This window comes from Vitis vinifera, chromosome 8 (assembly GCF_030704535.1).
Source record: "Vitis vinifera cultivar Pinot Noir 40024 chromosome 8, ASM3070453v1".
NCBI classification, from domain to species: Eukaryota; Viridiplantae; Streptophyta; class Magnoliopsida; order Vitales; family Vitaceae; genus Vitis; species Vitis vinifera.
The window spans coordinates 1,278,912-1,304,529 of NC_081812.1; the positions used below are offsets into that span (position 1 = coordinate 1,278,912).

The window sequence follows — 25,618 nt, forward strand, 5'->3', positions numbered from 1 at the left end:
TTAACACTTCTTGTTATGTGTTAAATAGAATTTTATTAAGGCCTATCCTTAAAAAAACTCCCTATGAGCTTTGGAAAAACAAGAAACTCAACATTAGCTATTTCAAAGTCTTTGGGTGTAAATGCTTTGTATTAAATATTAAAGACAATCTTGAAAAATTTGATGCAAAATCGAATGTTGGAATTTTTCTTGATTACTCAACTTCAAGTAAAGCCTTTAGAATTTTTAACAAAAGAACCATGGTTGTAGAGGAGTTCATCCTTCTTATTTTTTATGAATCTAACAATTCTCTTCAAGAAAGAGAGAGTTTTGATGATGATTTAGGTTTGGAGACCTCCATGGGAAAATTACAAATTGAAGATAAAAGACAACAAGAAGAAATCATAGAGGATCCAAAGAAAGAAAAATCACCTTTGGCACTACGTCCTCCTCAACAATTGCAAGGTAAATCAAGCAAGATCTTCCTAAAGATTGGAAGTTTGTCATCAACCACCCACAAGATCAAATTATAGTGAGTTCAAAATGAGCATGATGGGATAACTTAACTTCTTCCTTGGACTTCAAATCAAGCAACTAAAGGAAGGAACCTTCATCAATCAAGCAAAGTATATAAGAGATCTTCTCAAAAGGTTCAACATGGAAGAAGCCAAAACGATGAAGACTCCAATGAGCTCATCCATCAAGCTTGACAAGGATGAGAAAGGTAAGTCCATTGACTCAACTATGTATAGAGGCATGATAGGTTCTTTGCTTTATTTGACCGCTAGTAGACTCGACATCATGTATAGTGTATGCTTATATGCTAGATTTCAATCTTGTCCTAAAGAATCCCACTTAAGTGCTGTAAAACGAATCCTTAGATACTTGAAAGGGACAATGGACTATGCTTATGGTATCCCAAAAGTGATAACTTTGAATTAATTGGATTCTTAGATGTCGATTTCATAGGTTGTAAGGTTGAAAGGAAAATTACTAGTGACACTTGTCATTTCCTAGGGCACTCTCTTGTTTCATGGCATAGTAAGAAGCAAAATTTAGTAGCTTTGTCAACGGCGGAAGCTGAATACATAGCAGTCGGTTTGTGTTGTGCACAAATCCTTTGGATGAAACAAACACTTAGTGATTTCAATTTGTTTTTTGAGCATGTTCTTATTAAATGTGATAACACTAGTGCCATAAATATTTCAAAAAATCTCGTGCAACACTCTAGGACTAAGCATACAGAGATTAGATACCATTTTCTTAGAGACCATGCATAAAAGGGTGACATTACACTTGAATTTGTAAGCACAAAAGATCAACTTGCTGGCATTTTTACAAAACCCATAAGTGAAGAGTAATTTGTCAATATTAGAAGACAATTAGGGTGATTTCTCTATGATAAAATGATTGCCTAATGAATTCTTGTTAAATATACATTATAATTGCATGAATTTGATATCATACACATCATATAAAAATACTCTTAGGAAAAAGGTCAATTTTTGACCAAAAATCAAAATTCCCTTGGCATTGGACATAAAAAATTGGGGATTTCAACTAAAAAAGGGTAGGGGGAGGATCACGAGACAAGAAAAAGGAAATTTTTTTTAGCATTGACCGTTGATTGTTGACTGTTGACCGTTGACCAACCGGTCGACCGGTTCGTCAGGACTGAGGATTTAAAGAGCCTCTCGCGCTTCATTTTCTCCACTGTTCTCCACCATTCCTCGAAAAATCTTCGCATACCTGCTTCTAGAGACCATTTTGGGTTGGATCTTGGACCGTTTGAAGGCCATGGAGTTGCTTTTGGGACACTTTTGAGGCTAGGGTTTCAATCTGAAACCTAGGGTTTCCATCTTTAGGGGCGATTCTTCTTTAACCGCGTGCATCAGCCAAGTTCAGCTCCATCTCAATGCGTTTAGGGCTTCAGGTTGGTTTCGTTCTCTCTTGTTTGGTTTCATTCTCTCTTCGGACTTCTCTTTCTTCCTTTTCCGTTCTTTGGATGGCGCCTAAGAGAGAGACAACTACCTCCAAGCCTCAGGGCAAGCGCCCTGCTGAGTCATCTCAGCTTGAGCAGACGGAGGCTCACCGAAAGGCGAGGTATGACACAGCCCTCTTCAGTTCCATCAAAGATTATCAGAGATACAAGCAAAAATTCGCCTAGAGGAAAGTCGTGCCAGGGAGAAGTATCAATTTCTCCCAACTTCAGTGCTTCGGGTTTGGTTGATTTATATTTTATTCAAACAATTATTAATATATCTGATATAAATCCATTAGATACTTTTTAATAAAACAAAAAAAACATGCCACTCTCTTATCCTACACGCATTCATAGGATTTTTTTTTTTCAACAATCTCATCCCACTAACATATTCTGTAACTAGCTACATTCTCAAATGGAATTTTCAAATCAACTTTTCAATTTCTTATTATTGTTTCTTTCAAAGCCAACAAGTCACTAACATACCTTCATGGATTCAAAATTTTTTTATTCACAAATCAACATCTTGCAATATGCCACATTTCACACCTTTTAAAAAATTCATACCATTAGTTCTTAGAGTTAAAAAAGATATCCATTAACATCCATTTATATTAGACACATTCATTTCGTTCATACATAAATAAATAAACAAATCAATTAAAGCCACTACCTTGTTACACGCAGATCATGCATTTATTCCACTCATTCAGTTTTTATTTTTTTGGAATTGCAGACAAACATCACCCACTGACGCCTCTCACTGCCGACCATATTGTTTTAAATACATTTGATTATATATATATATATATATATTTTAGTTCAAGAAAAGTCATTAACTCCATCATAGCCTGTCATAATCTCCTTCTACACTCACTTGATCTTTAAAGTTCAACAAACAAAAATAAATAAATAAAAAATAACAAGATTACTAACCCGTGAGTGGTCAAAAATTGATTACCCAACTTGGAGCGTGTTCGGAAGCCACGATTGATGGTGCGTGGATGTATCCTTTTTCCTTTTCTCTACGGTGCAGCTGCACCTCTCTACTCGTCGGAATCGTGTGGTGCTCTCTCACTTCCGGAATTGTGCGGTTGCTTCGGAAATTCTCCAATGGTGCTCTCTCACTCCCGGAATTGTGTGGCTGCTCTGAAAATTTTCTAATGGTGCTCTCTCTCTCTCCGAGAATCGTGTAGCTGCTCTCATGCTCCAAAATTTTCTAATGATAATAATAGATAAATGAATAAATAACAAGGTAATAAACTAATAAATAAGAATAATAAATAACTAAATAACTAAAAATGATTCATAATAATGAAAATAAATTAAAATAAATAAATAAATAATGACATAATAAATGATCAAATAAAAGTGATTGATAATAAAAATAAAAATAAATAAATAAATAAAATGAGCCACAGAAGCCATGCAACCATGCAAGTCATGCTAAGAATGTCTAATGGGCCAAGTGAGCTTAAGCGGGCCTAGATGGGCCCTAGGTGTCTAAATGGGCTTAAGTGACCTAGGTGGGCCTAAGGTAGTACCTAATGGACCAAGTGTGCCTAAATGGGATTGAGTGGCCTAAATGGGCCTAAGGTGGTGCCTAATGGGCCTAGGGTGTCTAATAGGCCGAGTATACCTAATACGGGCCTAGGGTGAGACTAGATGGGTCTAACTAAGTCTAACCTTAAATGCATCTAAGTGAAGCCTAATTTAAACTTGAAGGGCAGCCAAGGTCATAATGTAGAGTCGGATAAACCCCTCAACCAAAGTATCTAAAGTGACTCAGAAAAGATAAGTTACATGAGTAGTAATGGTCCATCAAAGAAACACTATGGAACACTGAAAGTAAACTTAAAGACATGTATTAAAGGGACAAAATGAAGGGTCTACATTGATAAAACTTTTTAAGTGTTAAATATGAATCGGTCTAGTCGATTAAAATTTGTTTAATTTTGCTTTTACTATACCCAATTATTTTTAAAAATAAAAATAAAACTTATCAAAAAAAACCTTAATAAAGTTTCATGGTTGGTCAAAGCTTTTTGGAAGAGGATTGAAACTTATTCATCTTATTAAAATTTTGAATAAGATTATTGTTGTAGAAATTTTATAAAAAAAATAAAAATAAAAATAATTCCTTTTAGATATTAAACAAAAACATCTTTCTTTAATGGATTTTTTTTAAAGAAATACTTTTGAGTCAAAGTTATAAAGTATAAAAACAAACTCCTAAGTATATTCTCAATAAAGAGAAACATGGAAAAATAAGAACCAAAATTAAATGTGATTTGTACATTTTGTACATACATATGCCTGTGTCATTTTCATCTTTTAAAAATGCATGTGAAAAAAACATGTTAAAGAAAACTGTTTTTTTATGTTTGGTTTTCACTATAAAAAAAATATGAAAAAAAAATAAATATAATTAAAAATTATGAATTTTAAAATTATTTAATCTTAAAGAAAATAAATAAAATAAATTTAAAAAAACATGTAAAATTTTTTATTAATTTTGAATCTTTTTTTTATTTTTTTTCCCTCGTATTTTCTCAATAAACAAACATAACCTACGTGAATCCTTACTATTTCTTTTTAACATGTTGTCCCGGTGATTATGATAAATGATGTTAAGTGTTCACGTGAATTATCATTGTATTTTTCTCTCTACTTTATATATATATATCTAAAAAAAGCCTAACTTGTAGCCAAAAAAAAAAAAAGGAAAAAAATTAAATTAAATTTGGGTGCATATTTTTTTTTCTTCATGAAGTGCAGTGGCCAAGTTGTTGAGACAGAACAATAAACAACAATTTTAAAAGAAAAATACACTTGTTATTGAAAAGTGTTAAAAGCTTAAGAGACGAGAATTGAAAAGGTTAAGGTGTAAAACATTAACTGAGATAGGACAGCTTTACTATTTCTAATTTATTTATTTATTATTTAAATATATAAATGTCATGGTCATCAAATTGAAGTTATTATTTTCCATGCAATTCCTTTTTTTTTCTTTTTTTCTTTTTTATATCCAAATTATGCTTTATTGTACACATATTACAATAAATTTTGTTAAAAAATATATTATAAATAAATAAATTATTTTTTCATACTTCTTTAAAATTCATTTCATTTGTTTTTCTTATATAAAAATTAAACAATTTAATAATACATAAAATTTTAATTATACTTAATTTTCCACAAAATCATTTTCCTCGATTCTAGTTTTCTTGTCTTTAATCCTTTTACCAAGGACCAAACATCCCATTAGGGTCTCTGTTTATCAATGAGTTCTGAACCACTTTATTGCTGAATGGTGGACTCAACCACATTTCATTCCAACTGTAAACACAAATTTCAGTTTTGGTACCAAAGACTGGGTAGGTGGATTAGTTTCTGTAATGACGATTAGAGAGTTCAAAAATGAAATTGCATAGGAGTGATGAAATAAACGAACCCAAATCGGACTATCTTCTCAACATGTTGTATGCTGGTAAATCTCTCACACTGAAGACATCTTCAAGCTCAAGCTCCCGCTCTAGTTGTGTTCTGGTAGACTTTAGAACATCCTACGGAAAACAACCAAAATGGAGAATAAAGCATCTATTCGACGATGTTTTCAAAAAACGGTTTTTGACAACTCTAAAAATGGTTCTCAATTGCTGGCAAGAATAAAATTCTGCTTGAAAACTCAATCATGAAAAATTGTTTTCTCAATTTATTCTAAAAATCATGTTTTCAAAAAACTGTTTTCTGAATAAAGTCTGTCAAACGTATTTTCTGAGTTAAAAAAATATTTTTTGTTCCAAAAAACAGTTCTCAATTTCAAACAAGTCTCAAATCGTTTTCTGCAATTCCAAAAGCATCAAACATGTTAGAAATCAGGGGATAAAATATGGTTTGTTGGGATGACTTACATTAAATTCCATATATGAAGCGCGCTTTGCAAGCCACTGAGCATCCATCATTTGAAAGGCAACACAGAAGAGGTTGTCAAATGCCATTTCATCTTCGCCAAGTAGCTGTAAAAACCGGACTGCTGCCTGAGAAGTTGGCTTTCCTGCAAGAACAATGACAACAACTAGCATGGAGAAAATTCCAGCGTGTGTTTTTACACAAAGAAAATCAACAGCCCGGTATTTCTTTTAAAAAAGATCAATATGAATTTCAGCTACGATCAAGAGCGGGCTTCAGGAAGCAAGCATCCAATATGAAGTTGGATGTGGCACAACAGAAATGTTCAATATTTTGATCGCGTATTTTCTATCATTGACCATAAAAAGAGAGCAACTAGCATGATAAAACATCAAATAACTTTCAAATTTAGAAATTTATGTTACCTGATTGAAGATCTAACATTTGTATCAACATAAAAGAAATATTGATGCCAGCTACAGCAAAGGGATACTCCCAATCGGCCCTGTTTCCGTCAAGTTTGTGTAACAACCTCTGGAATGTATCCTGTTGAAGAAAAAGGAGAGAAAGTATGTCTCCACGTTCAATGGAATAAAAAATGTCATTTGTAGTAATATATACTTGCGTGGTCTTCCTTGTTGCTCGGGAAGTGTAATTAAATGTAGGCAAACATTCACAAGGAGCCCACCTAGGGGACAGGGTTAAGCACCCAATTTATGGAGGTAAGCACACAATATAAAAGAAAATAGGTGTTAAGGACTTGATATATGGAACCAAGTACATATCAATCAATTATTAAAGCCAGGGGAGGGAGAGAGAACAGAGTTTTAACAAGGGAATGGGAGAGAACAGAATGTTAATAAGGGAATGGGAGAGAACAGAATGTTAATGAGGGAATGAGAGAGAACAGAGTGTTAACAGGAGGGAGAGACAGAGAGAGAGAATACAGAGTGTCACAAGGAGAGAGAGGGAGAGAGAGGAAATATGAAATGCAAACAAGTTTTCAATTAGAAGTTGCCTTCCCCTTCTGGAATCCTTCGGATTGACATGATTGTTTTATGCCTGTTTTTCTCCAACATTACAAGATGGCACAAGGTTTTCATCAAGCTAGGAAAAGGCTGACCCCAAAGAAGCACCAATATCTGTGGTCGACCCTAAATCCCTATCATAGTAAATAATTTATCAAGTTCAGGGCACCAGCCAGCATGGTTATGCTCAAACTTGAAATATCTCCTAGCATTAGTAATGTATCCACATTTGCAATGTAATTCTAAGAAGCGTTCCCCAGCAAATGTGGATGAAGAACAACAGTACCAACTTGGATACATTGAAACAAACTCATATATGAAGAAGAAAGAGAATTATAACAAAAACAGATGAGTTGATCCAGATTACCGTTAGAACAGTGACAACACTTAGACACAAGGAGAATGTTACACCAGAAATTGAGATAAATCTGTTATATGATGCCCTATGAGGGAAAGTCATTCTAAAAGCAAGGTTTTTATCAAGCTAAGAGCACCAGCCAGCATGATTATGCTCAAACAATTTTTCATCCTTAACTTATAACTTTTTCATCTTAATGAATATATTTTGTTTCTGATCAAAAAAATATTGTAGAGAAAATCATCAAGGCATTTTTCTATTTCAGATCTCTCTTGATTTTATCTTAGTTTGTAATTCTCCATGCTTTTATGACTTATGTTGTCATTCATATTCAACATTAGGAAGTTAAAACGGCATCTAAAGATTTGAGAAAGGATCCACAACTGAAGTATGCACATTTTGAAAACCTGAAAGATGTAGATTTTTTTCCATGCAATTTTTGTAGGCAAGTAACCATAAAAAAAATAAAAATAAAAAATAAAAAAAATAAAAAAAGATGCATCAAAAGCAAGAGATGTAATTTGGAGGCAATCAAAATGCAAAAGTGTGTATAAAATACCTGAAAAGGTCTATGAATGCATCCTCTACTCCTAATTCAGAGGTGGTAATCAAGATAGAAAGGATAGCAAGATAAAACAAATGACAATGAGTGAAGACTAGTGACTACAAGAAAGAGGCGAGAGAATAAGCATGCATGCATATAGAGACAGGAATATGTGATGCTGCAATATCATTTCATATGGCTGCTAATCCGAGTTTCAAAGTCATAGTTGAATCCATTGGTCAATACAGGGCAAGCATGAAGCCACCAATTCCATTACCTTCTTTATTCTTTAGGATCCTCATTGATTGTTGAAGTTCACTACACTATATAAATTGTTTAACTGACCAATAATTATTAACAGCAGAATAACGAAGTACATAAGTATCCCTAAATACCAAATATGCAGTGATTCATTGAAGTTCTTAGCTTAACTCTTTTGGGCATCTAGTTGTGAACAAAACTAGAGCATCCAAAAATTTGAAGCTATGATATGATATGTCATGACATGGATGAAAGCATTGAGTGGTTGTTTCAGAAGGATAAAAATTTGTGCATCTAGTATTTGCTATTATTTTTCTATTAGAAGGATTCTCGTGCGACAATGGTAGTTTGATAGACTTATGAAACAGCTTTGTGCTCCACATGATACTCACTCCTGCCATAACACCTAGGAATGGTTCTTGGAATGTTAAGTCATCTCAAAGTACGCTCCAAAAGTTTTATATCATGCAAAACATAAAAGTGCATTTTTATGCAATTTTGAATTTTAAAGATCTCACTGATCTACTTTTGTAACAGTGACTAATTTATATTCAACCAGTCCATATTTGATTTTTCCAAGATCATAGCCACACCTTCTGGAACATGGACTAGGGCATTGCAACTGCTCAAAGAAACCTTATTCTACCTACTCAACGACTAAACCACTCAGACTGTTCTCCAAATACTCATGACTTAAAATGAGGGGGACAAAATTCAAGTGATGTCATTGAAGGAAAAGGAAAGAAAGAACATGAAACAAACCGGATACTTCTTGGCAAAAAAGATAAGATTCTCCAATGATATAAATCCGCCACCCCTAAAATGTGTGTGACCAAATTCACATTAATACACATGAACATGAGAGAAGTCTGTAAATACCATATGTTTATGTATAGTCCTCTACCCACCTAAAATCTGTCGAAGGATCAGTACCTTGCCAACCCATCTCCTTCCAGAGCTCTGACTTAAGAGAGGGGAGCTCCCTACCAGGATAAGCTAAGCTCCAGAGTTCTCTAAGTGCATCCTGCAAACCAATTGATAAATTCATTAAACTTCAGAATAGGGAAAAAGACTCCTGTTTTCTCTAACTAGTGCTTCTTTTCCCTCTGAACATCTATTATGCATTCCATCAATGAACCCATTTCTAGTGAGTATCACATGCATACATATAGCTGAACCATGATATGGATATCTGGAAGTTCACTGATTAAAGAAAATGATAAGATCTAGAGTAGTGTCTCTAAAATAAGTGACAGGTCCATGATTCTGGAACGTCCAATTGATGATCTTCTATCTGAAAACCACTCTTAGATACACCTATAGGCATCATGTACTCAACATGTATCTTTCTGAAACCAATGTTGGAGTCTAAATGTATTCCTATCACACCTGAGATGATTTTCTGCACATGCCTGACAAGCAGCACATAAATAAAGATCGTTCAAAAAATTCAAAGAAACAGCAAATGTCAGCATCTGGATTTTGTATGTCATGGAAAGCTCAGCACGATTCCAAGAATGCATTTATACAACACAGAAAAGGGATACAAAAGAACATGATAAAGGTCTGTATAATGCCCATCTTTTATGAACAGGTAAATATATCTATCGCATTTTATGGCAGCACATGTAATTTAACTAGAACAAATTTGTATATTCTCTCTTTACAATTATGCTTTCACTATGCATTTTTAACTGGAACAAATCTCAATTTTAAGAACTAAAAAAATATAAACAATAGATAGCTGAACAATCAGAAGGATTGGAAACATATATCAGATGGCAACTACCTGATGCTCCACGCAAGAACCATCAAAAGGAACTTCCAGTCTTTGCTGCATATTTCTGAGTCTTTCCCCCTAGTAAAAACTCAATTTACAGCATCACAGATAAATTAGAGTGCTGTAACGAGTGACCCTCAATTTTACAAAAACATACAATAAGATAAACCTATTAAAGAGAGAAATGACAACTGCACATATCAATTGTAAAGTGTAACAAACAAAATGCAAATGAACTTAATAATGTCTGGACAACAATCCAAAGATTAGACCCAAATAATTTATTTCCTTCCAGTTGCATGGTTAATTCTTGATTATGCTGTTACTTTTATTTATCCTAGAAAAGCAAGCAACAAAAGCAATTCCACTTTAAGTTACAGCCCAGTTGTGCCTGAACCAAAAATTTTTATATGTTAAACAAAGAGGAACAGGTCATGAAATTCATCAAAGGTAGAGAAACCCATGCACACAGGGATATACATGGACCACCCACAGAAAGGGAATAAATGAAAAAGAAAATGAAAACAAATAGGATAATCTCAAAAATAAATAAATAAATAAATTTAAATCAAAAAACAAATTTATCAATTGAACTCAGAAAGGGTGTCTCCTATTTAAACCTGTTCTCCTACACATTTATTTCTAATATATAAAATACTAAGCTACCAACTTTCCTAAAAGTTTAAACTATTAGAATATAAGCCTACAATGTCAACCAGGCTAAGCATTTCTCTAACTGCAGCCCAATACCCACACATGGAGACAAATTAGCACTTAAAGACTACAGATGATAGATGGGCACATAAACAATAGAAGAGACTTGAACTTAGGCCTCTAGTTAACCATAGTTCTAATATCATATTAAGCTACCAACTTGCCTAAAAACTTAATTGTTAGGATGCGGACCCCCAATGTATGCCAAACAAACATACAAAAAAATTGAATAAAAAGATACACATATTTTGATTTATACCAAACCTAACTGTTGACAATATTGAAATTAACCCCTGCTGGCCCAGGATTCTTTTGTAAACCTCTTACCATTCTGAGTTTCTCGCTAAATCATTCCTCTTACCATTCCAAGTTCCACACACTAAATCATTTTTCAGGTTGTCCACTCACTCGTATATATCCAAGAAAACCCATTAAAAAACCATCATCCAATTATCTGAATTTGCACAAGATGAAGAATGCCCCCACCTCCTCCAGTTCTCTAAGTCCCGCATGATCAGGAAGCCACCAGCAAGGCAATAGATGGTAAGAATGCCCAATTATGAAAACCTAGCAACTTTCTAGAAAACCTAGCAGCTGGAGAAGAACTTGCTTTGAGGAGAGAACTTTTGAAGTAAGGTTTGTCAGAGAGAATGGATGGCCATGGGTGGTACCCACAGACCATACTTAAGGAGCTATTTTTTTCTGTGGGTTTTGAGGAAGAAGAGATTGGTTGGTTCTTGAACCATTTGAAGAAGGCCTCAGAGATGGACAGATCACTTTTAACTGTAAATACAGAGGTAAGACTAGAGAGCACCTCTTGGAGGCAATGATAAGTCCTAATTATAGATGTTTGTCACTCACAAAGTTCATAACAAGATGGAAAACAACTCTCGTGGTGATTTCAGGACATAAAAGCAGTGGTTGGGAAATAGTAAGAGAAACCATAGTGTCTTTGATTTCTTTTCCCTATCAGACAATGGATTCTAGAGGAATTCAGATATAGAAAATGGCAAGGAAAAGATAGTTTTTGGTATGCCCAAGCACAGTTTTTCCAGTGTGATTCTGAGGAAGGACTGAGCAGAGGAGGTTTTGAACCAGTGAAGAAATGGGCAAGGGCTATGGTTTGTGAGCTTTTAGTAGCAGTTGTGAGTAGGATTATAGCAGGCAGAACTTTAGCAAAAGATTTGGGGATGAAAGGGGTGGTTTTCTTTACTCCTATCTCTGAGTCATGAGGAATTTTCTTTGTTGATTCTACAGATAAAGCCAAATATCTGCATGAGAAAAGGTTCATTCCAGTGAATGAAAAGATAAAGGTTAAAGTGTATAGACCGAATCCAAGTGTAAATGCTGCAATTTTGGGATCACTTCAAAGGGGGTAGATTGAGGTGAGAGCAGTGCCTTTCCATTTGTGGACTGCAAAGCATTTGCTACGGAATGCTGATGGGTGGGGAAGGGTTATTGAGATTGACACACACACAACAAAATTTGTTTAGCTCTCCAGATTTGCTTAAGGGTTGAGGTGAGGGAGAATGCAGTGATCCCTATGATATTGAGAGTTACAGATGGTGCTTGGATCATTACAGCAACAATAACAGTGGTCGGAGAAGACATCATCTTACAAGAAGCAAATCCTGAGTTGACTCAGAGCAGAAATGAACTCAACTCAGAGGACATGTGAGCCATAAGCGGTATAAGGGGTATCAGAGGGCTGGGATGGAGCCAGGTTATAGACCACATGAATGCGGTAGGAGAGCTTTAGATCTTATTCAATTTATGGGTGGAAGATCTCATGATGGTCTAAATCAGAGAGAGGTCTTGGCAAATACAACATGTGTCTTCGTCAAATTCTAGATCTAGCTTGTAACTTGGCTTGTTCCTTCTCTTGGCCCTGTGTTTAGCTAACGATGTTGTAGATCAATTAGTAGAACATGGAGTCAAAAAGATGAATTCTTTTGCAGGGGATTTTTAACCCTTGAGTTACACATTGTATCTATATTTTGTCCATGCTCTTGTTTCATCCTTGGTATGTATCTCTACCTTGATATTCTTGGTGGTTATTTCCCTCTTCCTTTTTTATCATCCCTTGTATTTTTGGAAAGATTTCTTGTCTTTCACTTTAACTTAAAAATTCATCTCAAAGAATGTGTCTAATAAATTTTTTATTTTAAAAAAACAAGGAGCACAATAATTGTTGATTAGAATAAATTGGTTAGGTCAACCAGCATGATACACATTTGACCCGAATTGACCCATTTAATAATTGTGTCAATTAACCTAATTACAACTTTAAACTGTTTAACCCAAATTTGACTCATTTTAAAATTGGTTTTAAATAAATAAGTAAATTGAATCATAAACATGTTTGGTTGAGATATTAATCATATAGACTAATGCAAGACCTAACTCAACTTCATTACTAAATAGAAAGACCTGATTATTAAATGGGTTAAATGGATTACACGACGTGTCACCTGTTTAATAATTAGATAGTATTTGAGTTTATGTTTTTTACCTGAATATCATTTGTATTGGGATTGGGTTAACCTATGTAGTTGAATGATTAGACTTTGACACAATACAAACACGACCCACCAACACGAATTGTCAATCCTAGTTAAGAGGACAAGCCTATCTTGTAGCATAACCTAGGTTGGTCGAAGCAATAAAGGGAAAGTTGAGGACACTAGTGTCATTATGACTATGGCACCAATCCAAGACATAGGTCACATTGCATGCATGAGACTCATCAGAGGTAACACAGGGCACTAAATTCCTTTTAATTTTCTCCCATTTTCTGTTTTTGCATTTACATTCCAATACTTTAAAAATCCATCCTAGAGAAAAACACACATAAACATGTTTTCATGATTTTCTACATTCACTCCATGTACCACCTCCTTCCTTCATTGAAAATTGAGGTTGGTAAGCATAAACCATATGGAAAAATGACCACTAGGGATCTCTTACCAAGTGCCACAATAGAGGTCCTTGTGCTTAGGGACCTAACCAACTGAAACCACCATTTTTCATATGGCAGTAGCATTGGAACACCTAGCCACCATCTAAGCACACCCATTTCCTTCACATAACACAAGCAATTGTGTCTTAAGAATGCAAAGAAAACAAATAAATTTGTTTTGCACAATCATTGTAAACATATACAATGAGAAGCATTTGACAAAATAAAAAAGATACATTTATGCATAATATATGTTACAAATAAATTAAAATTTCCTTTTGTCTAGAAGATACAATAAATCATGGCAAAGTGCAAATATAAATTTAGACAATAGATTATACCTGTAAAGGACTTAGTGAAGGTGGCAATATCTTCTTGCTTTGACCATTTTGTGTTGTAGAATCAAAGGGCAAAAGACGTTTAAGGAGCGTTCCAGAACCTATAACAATATTAGCTACAATGACCAATATGACATTTATCAGCCAACCAAAGATCTAAAAGGGTAGTGAGATTTTCCAACTACTGCTACTAAAAAATGCTCAAATACTAAAAAGACACATGAGGAGAGCCTCTGCCTGGATCAGGCCAAGTGCATTTAAGCATACCTAGGAATTTACCTGAGATGCATGCATGTCACTCCTTTTCTTTAATATTCTTATACTTTTTTAACATTGGGTGGACCAGTAGTGGTTGCCCCGATGTCATCTTACACCATTAGTAATACCTCATTTTACAGACCAAACACTACATAGGTCTTTCACACACACTCTGTTCCTTCACGCTCTCTTCTCTACCACTTTACCTCTATTGAAGGAAGCAGGTAGTCTCTCTGTTCTCTTTTCTCCCAAAAAAATGAATCTTAGCACCACACTATATCTCATTCTTATTGGTCACATTCTCTCTTCTCCATGTAAATAATCCAGTATTCATCAAGTACAAACCAAGTTTTGAAACCATATTGGGACTACCAGAAGATCTAGTACCAATTAAAGGACCTAGCGTTATATTCTTTAGTCTTACAAATATTAAACCACATAAATGAAGACCAAGATTTTGTGTTTCCTTGAGTATGCTATTAGGTGTTAGGCATTCATAGTTTCTTTTCTTTTGTCCCTTTCATAAGAAATGAGGGGACAGCCACCTTTTCCCTTCATAAAATCTTGTTCCCTATAAATTAAAAAAGATACACACCTAACCATTGTGCCCATTCTGCAATCAAATGGGAAAATAATATCGTCCAGTGTTGGTGCTCCTTCCTTCGTTCATCATCCCAGAGGTCTTTAAGCACAGGCCCCTAAGATGTAGCAAAATATCAATCAAATAAAACAAAGAAAAATATTAAAACAAAGCTTCTAACCATATCAACCAACAGTATTTCAAACAACCAAAAAAAAGGCTCACCTCTGAATCTTTATCATCATATTCATAATTGCCTAGTAAAGGTTCATTTAAACCATCCAAACCCGATGTCTCTAAATGCTCATGCCTTTTTCCATCAACATCTCCATGATGGAGCCTTCTCCTCAATGTTTTTGATGTCATGGGGTAGGCTTGATAGATCAGCCTGTAAGATAAACAACTTATTCATAAGAATCCAAACAGCATCAAAAGCATCATCATGAGGTGTTAACAATATTTTATCTAAAACAAAGGACAAGTTGATAAAATATTTTTTTTTTTTATAAATAAGCACAAAATAGATTAAAAAGGCAAAAAGCCACAAACATACAGGGCGTATACACAGCAACCTAAACCTAAAAACGCAAAAAACAAGCAACCTCACCAGCCCTTAAGTGGACGCTAGCCACTCCAAAAAGCCTAAGAGTGAAGAGGACTCCTCTCCAATATACACCCTAGCCCAACTCTACAAATTACATACAAAAGAATTTTGAGCTTCTATATAGCTAAGAACACCCCCCCCCCCCAAAAAAAGGCTAATCTATTCCTTTCCTTCCAGACCGTCCAAAAAACACACAATGGAATGGAAATCCAAATCTTTTTCCTTTTTTTCCCCACAAAAGGGCCCCTCCAACTGAATAACATCTCTTTAACTGTCTCTGGGAACACCTACTGAATCCCGAACAAGGCAAGGACGATCTCCCAGAGGACCTTGACCACTATACAATGTAAAAGAATATGATTTACAGTTTCTTCTTCACAAACACACAAAAAACAGCGATTAGGGAGCTGTCATCCCCGTTTTTGAAGCCTATCCAGGGTGAGAATCTTCCCCCACATGGCCTCCCAAGCAAAAAAAACAGCTTTAGTCGGAACCTTATCCACCCAAATGCACTTTTTTAGGAAAGCGAAATCGTTTGGAGCAACCAACAGATTATAAGCATCCTTAACCCCAAAAATACCACTTCCCCCACCTTTCCAAAAAACCGAATCCTCATCTGAAGATATCCTAAAGTCCCTCAACATATTAAGCAAATCTCCTATCAAATCCAGCTCTCAATCATTAAAATCTCTAGAGAATCTAAGACTCCAACCTCCTTGACCAAAACTAGGGTCCCACACTTCATTAACCGTTGCATTCCTATGGACCGCCAAGGCGAATAACTAAGGGAAGTTTTGGGACAGCGCTGCATTGCCACACCAATGATCAGTCTAGAACTTGACTTTAGTCCCTTTACCCACTTTAAACTCTATGTTATCCCAACACCAGTTTGCCTCCTTCAGAATCTCCTTCCAAATCCCCACTCCAAACGTCCAACGAGCCTCATTAGTCCTCCATCCAAAACCCTCTTGGCCATACTTCACCAAAATCACCTTCTTCCAAAGATTGTCCTTTTCAAAGGCAAATCTCCAAATCCATTTTCCCAGCAGGGCCTTGTTCAAAAGGACAATCTTCCTTATGCCTAGACCACCCTTCTCCTTTTGAGCACACACGACCTCCCATTTGATTAAGTGGACTTTCCTTTCCAAGCTTCCCCCTCCCTAAAGGAAGTCTCTTTGTAATTTTTCAAGCCTTCTTGCAATAATCTTGGGCATTTGAAAGAGGGACAATTGGTAAATCGGCATGCTGGCTAGCGTGCTCTTAATGAGGGTGATTCTCTTGCCTTTGGATATATATTGTCTTTTCCACAAAGCTAATCTTCTCCTCATTCTCTCTTCCACCCCATCCCACATAGAAGGAGCCTTGTGCTGAGCTCCTAAGGGCAGCCCCAAGTAGACATTGGGCAGAGACCCCACCCTACACCCTAGCTCCACTGCCATTTCCTCAATCTCTTCCACCTCACCAACTAGAATTAATTCACTTTTGGCCAGGTTGATCCTTAAGTCGGACGTAGCCTCAAACCAAGCCAAAATCCAACTTAAAAAGGTTAGATTCTCTTTCCTTGCTTCACAGAATATGATTGTATCGCCAGCAAAGAGTAAGTGGGAGACATTTATCTCCATCCCTCCTCTCTCCTGAAATCTACAGTCTGAGATGAAACCCCCCCCCCCCCCCCCCCCCCCCCCCCAATCAGCAACCCTTCTTATAAGTGCACTTAGCACTTCCATTCCCAAGACAAAAAGGTAAGGAGAAAGAGGATCTCCTTGACACAACCCCTTGGTGCTCGAGAAGAAGCCTGCTGGCACCCCATTGACCAGAACAGAGAATTTGGCAGTTGAAATGCACCGCCAAATCCAATCCATCCACCGAGACCCAAAGTCCATCTTATGCAATACCTTCATAAGAAATTTCCAATTTATGCTGTCATAGGCTTTTTCAATGTTCAGTTTATATATCAACCCTTTCTCTTTTCGTTTTTGCCAGGAGTCAATCACCTTATTCGCTATAAGCGAAGCATCCAAAATCTGTTTGCCCGTCACAAACGTATTTTGATCCACAAAAACCACCCTTCCTAAAACCTTCTTCAGCCTATTTGCCAGCACCTTGGCCAAAAGCTTGTACAATCCCCCTAAAAGGCTGATGGGTCAAAAGTCTCCCAAGTACTCAGCACCCTCTTTCTTTGGAATAAGGACCAGGAAAGTGGTATATAAACCCCACTGAATTGGTCAAGCCAATTTTGGGTCACTAGGAATCTATCCAGTCTAGCCCACAACCGATTATTCCTACCCCATTCCAAGTAAGCAACCCCCCTTACATTAGGAAGGTCAAGTAGCTCTAGCTCGTCAACAATCTGGGCAAACCTTCTCATTGCACCAATTAGTCTTCCCTACCTACCCTTTGGGAGAGGATGACATTGAAGTCACCCCCTAGACACCAGGGATCATCCTAAATGCCTCTAATCGCCCCTAACTCCTCCCACAAACATTCCCTTTCCTCTCTAGAGAAAGGCCCGTACACTCCTGTGAAAATCCAAATGAGCCCATCTTCTACATTACTGAATCTACAGGAAATTGAGAATTGACCCACCTCCAATTCAAGCACATCCAGTGTCCTTTTATCCCAACAAATCAAGATCCCTCCCGCAGAGCCAGAAGCATCCAAGGCACCCCAGTCTAGAAATCTTCCAGTGCCCAAACTCCTCACCACACCCTCCGACATTGCCTGAATTTTTGTCTCCTAGAGGCAAAACAAATCCACCCTCTGACTTCTAATCAGGGCCTTAATCACCTTTCTTTCAGAACTATCATTAGCTCCACAAACATTCCAACTTAGAAGCTTTAACTTCATTGGACTTCCATGATTTGGCACCCTCTTCCTTGCATACCACATTTCTGTTTTTTCCCCCTCTCGTAGTTAATGGTACACTCTAGTCTTTTTAATTCATTTTCGAATTTAGATTTCTCCAAAAGAGTTTTGCTGTGAATTCTTTCCCTTCTCTTTCTGATTTTAACCAAAAAATCCAGAATATCTTTCTCCAATCCCTCTGTCAGAAACCCTAGGAAATTGCTGAACCTAGTCAGATCACTTTCCTCCCAACTGACCTCCTCCCAGCCTCTTACTTCTTGTGGCTTAGTTTGAACTGAGTTCAACTCCACTCTTCTTACTTCATTGCAGCCGTTATTTATCTCCAGCAACTCCCAACGAGTGACAGTCTTCCCCCTAGACGGTCTCACAAACAGCCCCAAAATAGTCGTAATACTCCCCCTTTGGAGTCCAACCGGGAAAAAAAGAGAAGGAAGAAGAGAACCCAAAAACCAGAATTCCTTTAGGATCAAGGACATTCCCATACCTCAAGGCTTCCTCAATTAAGGCAAGGTCAGTCTTCAAGACGAGTTGATAAAATATGTTAGCATGTAAAACATCCTTAAATATCTACCCAATGAAAAAAAAAAAAAAAAAAAAAGGTAAAATCATGACACCTAGCAATCACCTTCTTTATTGGCCTATTTTGTCATTTAGACTTTTTTTCTTCTTTTAATTTCTTTTTCTTTTTTTTTTCTTTTTCTTTTTCTCTTTCCTTTTTTTTTCGATAGGTAAATTCTTCTCCATTGGGACTTGAACCTAGAACCACCCACAAACCTTTCCCAACCCTATACCACTTAGGCCAAGCCTCAAGGATTGTGTGTCATTTACACTTAAATAGGCATTTTAAGAAAATCCCCTATAGAATTTGTTATATCCCTCTTTAAGTTTTACCCTCATGAAAAGAGAGATTCAATTGTTGTTTATATATATATATATATATATATATATATATAGGTAAAAAAGATGTATATTAGAAAATAAATGCCAAAAGAGCACCCCAAAGTACACAAGGAGTATAGAAAAAGAGAGATTCAATTGTTCAACCTTCCAATATTTGCAACAAAACAGGATAGATAGAAAACCTTATCCCAGATCTTCATAAATTAATTTTAGTTGTGTGTAGGAGACCACACATTTCTACAACCAATATCTAGTCACCATATAAGAAATAAAGCATGACATGCAAATTTCCTAGAATTATTAAGTGTATAAGATTTATAAGAAAACTTCTTAAACTCCATAGATTTATTGCCTTGTCAAAAGCATCAAATAAAACTGGAAAGACAAAGCCCAGACTTGATGCTAAGCAAATGAGTCCATTGTCAAGAATTTGGCATTGAAAGTGTTGAAGGATGACAACTAGAATAGAGATGCTCAAGTGGACACATAATACAAGGACTAAGCCGATACCAAAAGTTTATTAATCCATTCCCAGGGGCTCCAGAATTGAACCATTGGCCAAAAGTTGTGGATATGAGAAAATCGATTCACATATTCATAATAAGCAGGCGGAAGAAGCATTGAATTTTTGGATTTGGTCATAAAGGTAAAGCTGTAAAATCTATTTTTGGAAACACAAAGAAGCTCTTGTGGAATCTAGAGAGGAAGAGTTGAACCAGAGCAACATGGGTTCAATGTTGGCCCTACAGTTCATTCTTTACCAATGAGTTGCACCAGCTCACACTATTTCAAACAACTTTAGCATCTCCACAGGGTTCTACTACATTGGAAGTATGGATAGGGGACCCTTAACAGTGGAAGTTAGGGCTTATAAAGCAAGAAGAATTGTTGACAATAGTAGGTGTGACTCAGTAACTTTAGAATGAATGGAGATCAATGCTAAGAAGGATGGAAACCCGTGTGGGCAACTTAAAGCCATCAACAAGCGGGTGGAATATTTAAAAGAGTGGGAAAACATTAATAGGACACGTTAAATGTAGAAGGAGAAAGCATATTGACAAAGCCAGCTAGAAAGGACAAGACTTTTACAGTAAGACCTGTATAGAAGACAAGTAGCTCTTAAAATCCAATCTCTTACCTATGATGGAATTGTTATCAAGGGCAACAGCCAGCAGACTAAGGAGGCAGGTCAAAACCAACCTACAAATAGTGGCACAGCTGATGAAGTCTTACCAGTAATAGAATTAAGCATGGGATGACAAAACAATATGGGTCAAATGGTGAAGGCAAAAGTGTCTTTCAAGTTAAAGTATTAAACAAAACAAATCATCCTAGAAATCAAATGGTTTGAAGCATAAGTGGCAGCAGAGCCGTGAGGCCCTCCAATCCATAGTTTTAAAAGGCTCAAGGCGCAAAATAGTCCTAGAGCCTGAGACGCAAGGCGCACCTAAGGCACGGGCTTTAGTGAAGTGAGGCGCACCCTAATTTACATATATTTCTCCTTTATTTTTCTCTTATTTTTCCTCCACTTCTTCGTCTTCTTCACTTCTCCACTACACGGCTGAGGTTAGGGCAAAATTTGGGAGAGTTGTCGGGTTGAAAACAACCAGAAAAGGAGATTGGAAAGGAAAACAAGGCCAAAACGGCGTCGTTTTGGCCTATTTTTTATTTTAAAGGAACAAGCCCCAAAACGGCATTGTTTTGACCTGTTCTTTTTAAAATAAAAAGGGCCAAAACGACGTCGTTTTGGACCATGATCTTTTAAAAGAACAAGGACCAAACGACGTCATTTTGGTCCTAAAAAATAAAAAAAGAAATTAGGGCTTCCCTCTGCAACCCGACGCCGAAAGAGAAGAAGAAAAAAAAAAAGAAGAAGAAGGAAAAGGAGGAGGAGGAGAAGGAAAGAGGAAGAGGAGGAGGAAGAGGAAGAGGAAGAGGAAAAAGAAGAGGAAAAAGAAGGTAAGGGAGAAAAGAAAGAGGAAGAAGAAGGTAAGGGAGAAGAAGAAGAAGAAGAAGAAGAAGCAACAGGAGGAAGAGGAGGAGGAATAGGAAGAGGAAGAGGAAGAAGAAGGTAAGGGGGAAGAAGAAGAAGAAGAAAAAGAAGACAAGGAAGAGGAGGAGGAGGAGGAGGAAGAGGAAGTGGAAAAAGAAGGTAAGGAATCGAGGCGCACCTATGGACCGCTTCGCGCCTTGCGGGCATAAGCGGCACCTTCGTGAAGGGGCATTGCCTGCCTTCAGGCGAGGCGCCGGAGGGTGGCATCGAGCCACCTGGAGCCTAGGCGCGCCTTTCACAACTATGCTCCAATCATAGTGTGGACTCCATGGTGTAATTGGAAAATCTAAGGGATGTTGCAAATGGTGATAACAGAGGCTTTGATCCTGCATAAAGTGGAGTGCAGCTCCTTCAAAGTTTGTGAGACTTCTTGGGACAAGGAGACTAAGAGATTGATCACTTGATGCACCTGGAACTTAAACGACTCTATAAAGATGAGGCTTCAGACAGGCACACAAGGTTTGATAGCCAAAACATCATTCCTATGATATGCACTAATTAGGGTCCATAACCTTGAAAAATAGCTTTAGAAACAAACACAAATCAGACCCATTTTGGCTAAAGATCTAGAAGGCCATGCACACTCAAGGTTAGGCTTGAAAAAGAATTGTCTTAGGAATTGGTTGCACAAACGGAAGAGAGATACGAGCCTTGAGTCTTCATTCCTTTAGAATGATTGAAGTTAATTTAAACGCTAGGAAATATAGGTTTGAAACTCAAACACACTTACAAAATTCGCATGAAGAAAGAGTCAGGTAAGGACTAATTAGCCTTTAGATACAATCGAAAAGACAAGAACGGTAGAATCTTTGAAAGGATGCAATGGTCCATTTTGATGATGAAAAATATGTTTCTAAATATTGTTCTTTTGGTCTAACAAGGAGTTAGAAGTCATTGACCTTTCCTTCTTCATCTTGGTTGATAAATCAAGAGTTGGTTAGTTTGGCAAAGGAACTTAATTCTTTGTTCTTCAATTTTTTTCCTTTTGCCTTTGCATAGCTTGTGTATGTCACTTGTACTTGGGTTGTTCCTTTTTTGTTCAAGTGCCCTAAATGATATATTTAACCCTATTTTTCCTATGAGAGAGAGAGAGAGAGAGAATAGCAAATCGATCTTTTCAATGGGTGCAGACAGGATGCTTCAAGATAATATCAAGATTATAAAAATCGCTAAGAAACATATTGAAGAAATATTATATAAGTTGGTTGTTAAAAAGTGACAAGCACCTAGAGTTGAATGGATTAAATGGAAGAAAAAAGAAATAGATTATTAAGTACCAAGAGAATTGGAAAGGCCATTGAGAGCAAGGATCAATTTATGGAAATCTTTACCCATTAAAAAAGGGGATCAAATTGTGGAAATCTTTTAGTTATTTTCTAGGCTGTATACAGCCAAAGAGTCAATGATGCCTAGGGAGTAAGATGTTAATTGGTATCCTCTCTCTGAGCAGAATGCCACACTGTTTGAGAAATCTTCCAAGGAAGAGGAGATCATAGAATTTGTGACATGGAGATGGATAAGGCAACCAGACCTGACCACTTCATTATAATCCTTTAACATGATTTGAAAGTCCCTATAAGGTCATGGAAGGAGTTTTAGTCTGAACACATGTTTGCAATGCATGAAACTAAAGCTAAAACAATGCTAAAGGTGGACAGATTCTTGATGCAGTATCTGTAATAACAAATTTATGTAGGATAAAAAAATATTATAGAGAGAACAATGTCTAACATAGACTTTGAAAAAGCTTATAATCATACTAACTGGGGTGTCTTGGATCATGTGAAGTGCCAAAAAGGGTTTGGTACTGAGTTAAGGAGAGCTTAAGCGATTCTTAGACTCCATTATCTTTGTTAAGATGGCAAAGCCAAGGGTTTGGGCTATAGAGAATTGAGGCACGGGAAACATATCTTCTTGCCATTTATTTTGGCAGTAGATGTGCCTGGCCCAGCTATTCCAGAGGCAGTTTAACAAGGGTTGATCAAAGGTTTTTAGTCTTGGTAGCTTTATTTCAACAATATTTTTGTTTCTCCATTCAATACACTTCACATTTTGTAGCTAAAATCTCAACTAACCATCTTTTTACTTCACTCAACAAGGCCATCTCCATATCAAGAGCTAGTGCCAAACTCACCATGTTCCATTACAGCTTATGTTATAATTTCAACAAATACCAAAATAATCACTCAAAATTCTCTCTAAATTACCTACCATCTATAGCTGAACTCAATTCGAGCCCAACTCAATAATCAACTCATCCTTTCATATTCGATTGCCTGAACCAACACATCAGCACAACATCAAATACCGAAATTAATCACATAAAATTCAAAACTTTGAATACTGAAACAATGGTCCGAATTTCCTCTGAACTTAATTCAACCCCCAACTCATTAATTACCTAAATCTACCATTTTTTTTCCTATTTGATCAGCCAAACCAACATATTAGCAAAACAGCGCACTCTGAAATCAATCACCTGAATTTCAAAACATCAAATACTGAAACAACCATTTGAATTCTCTCTAAATTAGCTACCACCTCTACTCGAACTCAATTCGAGCACAACTTAATAATCACCTAAATTCACCACCGTTTCCATATTTGATTGCCCAAAAAACAACACGACAGCAAAACAATTCAGTAAGATCAGCACTACTTCAACACAACCTTCACCGCACCAGAAATCAGAAAGAAACAACATGGACCAATAAATAATAAGCAGATCAAAAAACCAGATCGATTAGGGTTCAGATCCGGATCGTACTCAGGCCGGTGAGAGTCATTACCTTGGGGTCGAGTCTCAAGCGTCGCAGACGCAGTGCTGACTGCAGCGGCAGCTGTAGTCGACGGCGACGGTGGCGGTGAGGTTCTCGAAGAGGTGGTCTGACGGTGGAAGCTTCAAAAAGTCGGCAAAAGACGAGGGAGATTTTTGTTTCTTTTTTTCCTTTTGGTTTGTTTTTTAATTGGATTTTTTTCCTTTTTTTTTTTTTTTTTTTTTCTCTCTCTCTCTTTGCTTGTTTGTTAAGGAAAAGAGGACAAAAGATAGGAAGGTTCAATTTTACGTGGCCTAACTCCTAAGAGTGACTGGGAAGAATCTTTATGGCGTTAATTGTTTAATTGAAGCTAAATTTGAATTTTATCGAATCAACATAGATTGGCTTAAAAATCATGATTTGATATGATGTTATTTTCAACAAATCATTTTCACTAAACATCAAATGACATGTGTCTTATCAAATAGTTCATCTCTATCCATATCCAACCCTCTATTCATCGAATTGAGGTTTCGATTAAATCATGACTGACCTAGTAATTCGATATTTCCAATGTATGTGTATCTTAATGAGAATTGAAATGACAATGTTTTTAAGGTTGTATCCTATAAAATAATTCTTCTATTTCCATATTCAACCCCTCTAATCATTAAACCAAGGTCTCCAAGCAGCATAACAAGCTTAAAAATGGGGTAGGTTGAACTTAATTTTATGTTTAAGCAAATTCAAAAGATTTGTGTGTGGTATGTCATTGGATAAACTCGAGGAAACCATAATAAACTCATTTAGTGGGATGAAATCATGTTATACGATCCTCTTTTTCACAATCAGTTGGTAATAGTAAGGAGAGGTTTTCTTTTGATAAATAAGCGATATAAGGAAATGATTATTTTTGTCATATTGAGACATTTATAATATTTTCATTCAAATTTAAGCTTTATGTAATGATTAATAAGATATCATCTATCATTGATGTTATGATAGACATGTGAATGTCATAAGCTCGTGAATCACTAATATGTTGATTATGTTAGCTTTTTGCCTATAATGTGTGACCATATATAATTACGTTTGTGTAAATATTATTTAAGGGTATCAATTGATTGATAGGTGAATCAATTGATTGGGCATTCAAGAGTCTTATGTATGGAAGACTCAAATTATAAATAGGGAGTTAGAAAATTTAACTCATATGAATGTGGTGTTACAACTTTTGTAACCCTATCATTATGAAATTTATTTGGTACATTATGTTTATAAATAATGGGGGAAAATTGAAAAGTATAACCTATGCAATTATAGATATGCATTCAAGTTCATAACCCACCATTACCCATTAATTTGTACATAATGGATGTAAATAATGACTATAACTCCCATATAGTCTTTGATGGGAATATTAAAAGATGTACAATTTTTTATAAGTTGAAGTCTCAAGCCACACTCTTATTCTTATGTCTTTTTGTTGTTTTATTTTTAACAACATACACCACACAAGTAACACATCCACTATATGAGAGTAGTGAGTTGAAGACCTTGACAATTTAATTCACAAGGTGACTCAATCTCGCTTCAAAAGTGTTATTGGTATCATGAATCAATGTAAAAATATAATCATTATTTTAGTACTTATATTTATTTTGTTTTATGTATCCAAAATTATTTTTTAAAATAATTATTTTCTCATAAAGTTTATAAATGTTTGGTTAACAAATTAAACCTCT

The 25,618-nt window shown here is 36.1% G+C and overlaps 1 protein-coding gene across 4 annotated transcripts; it reads right to left on the bottom strand.

The window, feature by feature from the left end:
• Positions 1-5,239: 5,239 nt before the first annotated feature.
• Positions 5,240-24,165, bottom strand: LOC100250039 (uncharacterized). Of its 4 annotated transcripts, none has more exons than XM_002271565.5 (10): positions 23,907-24,165; positions 14,921-15,083; positions 14,711-14,813; positions 13,861-13,973; positions 9,856-9,924; positions 8,975-9,090; positions 8,829-8,883; positions 6,301-6,421; positions 5,878-6,020; positions 5,240-5,529 (listed from the first exon to the last, which is right to left on the bottom strand). In XM_002271565.5, exons 2-10 carry the CDS (start codon positions 15,059-15,061, stop codon positions 5,428-5,430), a joined length of 963 nt encoding a protein of 320 aa, XP_002271601.1. In that variant the 5' UTR covers positions 15,062-15,083; positions 23,907-24,165; the 3' UTR covers positions 5,240-5,427. The 4 variants fall into 4 exon arrangements, with proteins under 4 accessions (XP_002271601.1, XP_010653152.1, XP_059594850.1 ...); XM_010654850.3 differs by having other exon boundaries at positions 13,861-13,958; positions 23,907-24,164; XM_059738867.1 differs by lacking the exons at positions 8,829-8,883; positions 8,975-9,090 and having other exon boundaries at positions 13,861-13,958; positions 23,907-24,108.
• Between the last annotated feature and the right edge of the window lie 1,453 nt (positions 24,166-25,618).

Bases quoted from the DNA above. Each gene is read 5' to 3' on its own strand.
- LOC100250039 (XM_002271565.5), bottom strand. From the start codon at position 15,061: ATGACATCAAAAACATTGAGGAGAAGGCTCCATCATGGAGATGTTGAT. The intron at 13,974-14,710 runs GTGTGTATCTTT...TGGTCATTGTAG, and splicing joins AGAATGGGCACAATGGTTAG to CTAATATTGTTATAGGTTCT. The intron at 8,884-8,974 runs GTGGGTAGAGGA...CACACATTTTAG, and splicing joins GATCCTTCGACAGATTTTAG to GGGTGGCGGATTTATATCAT.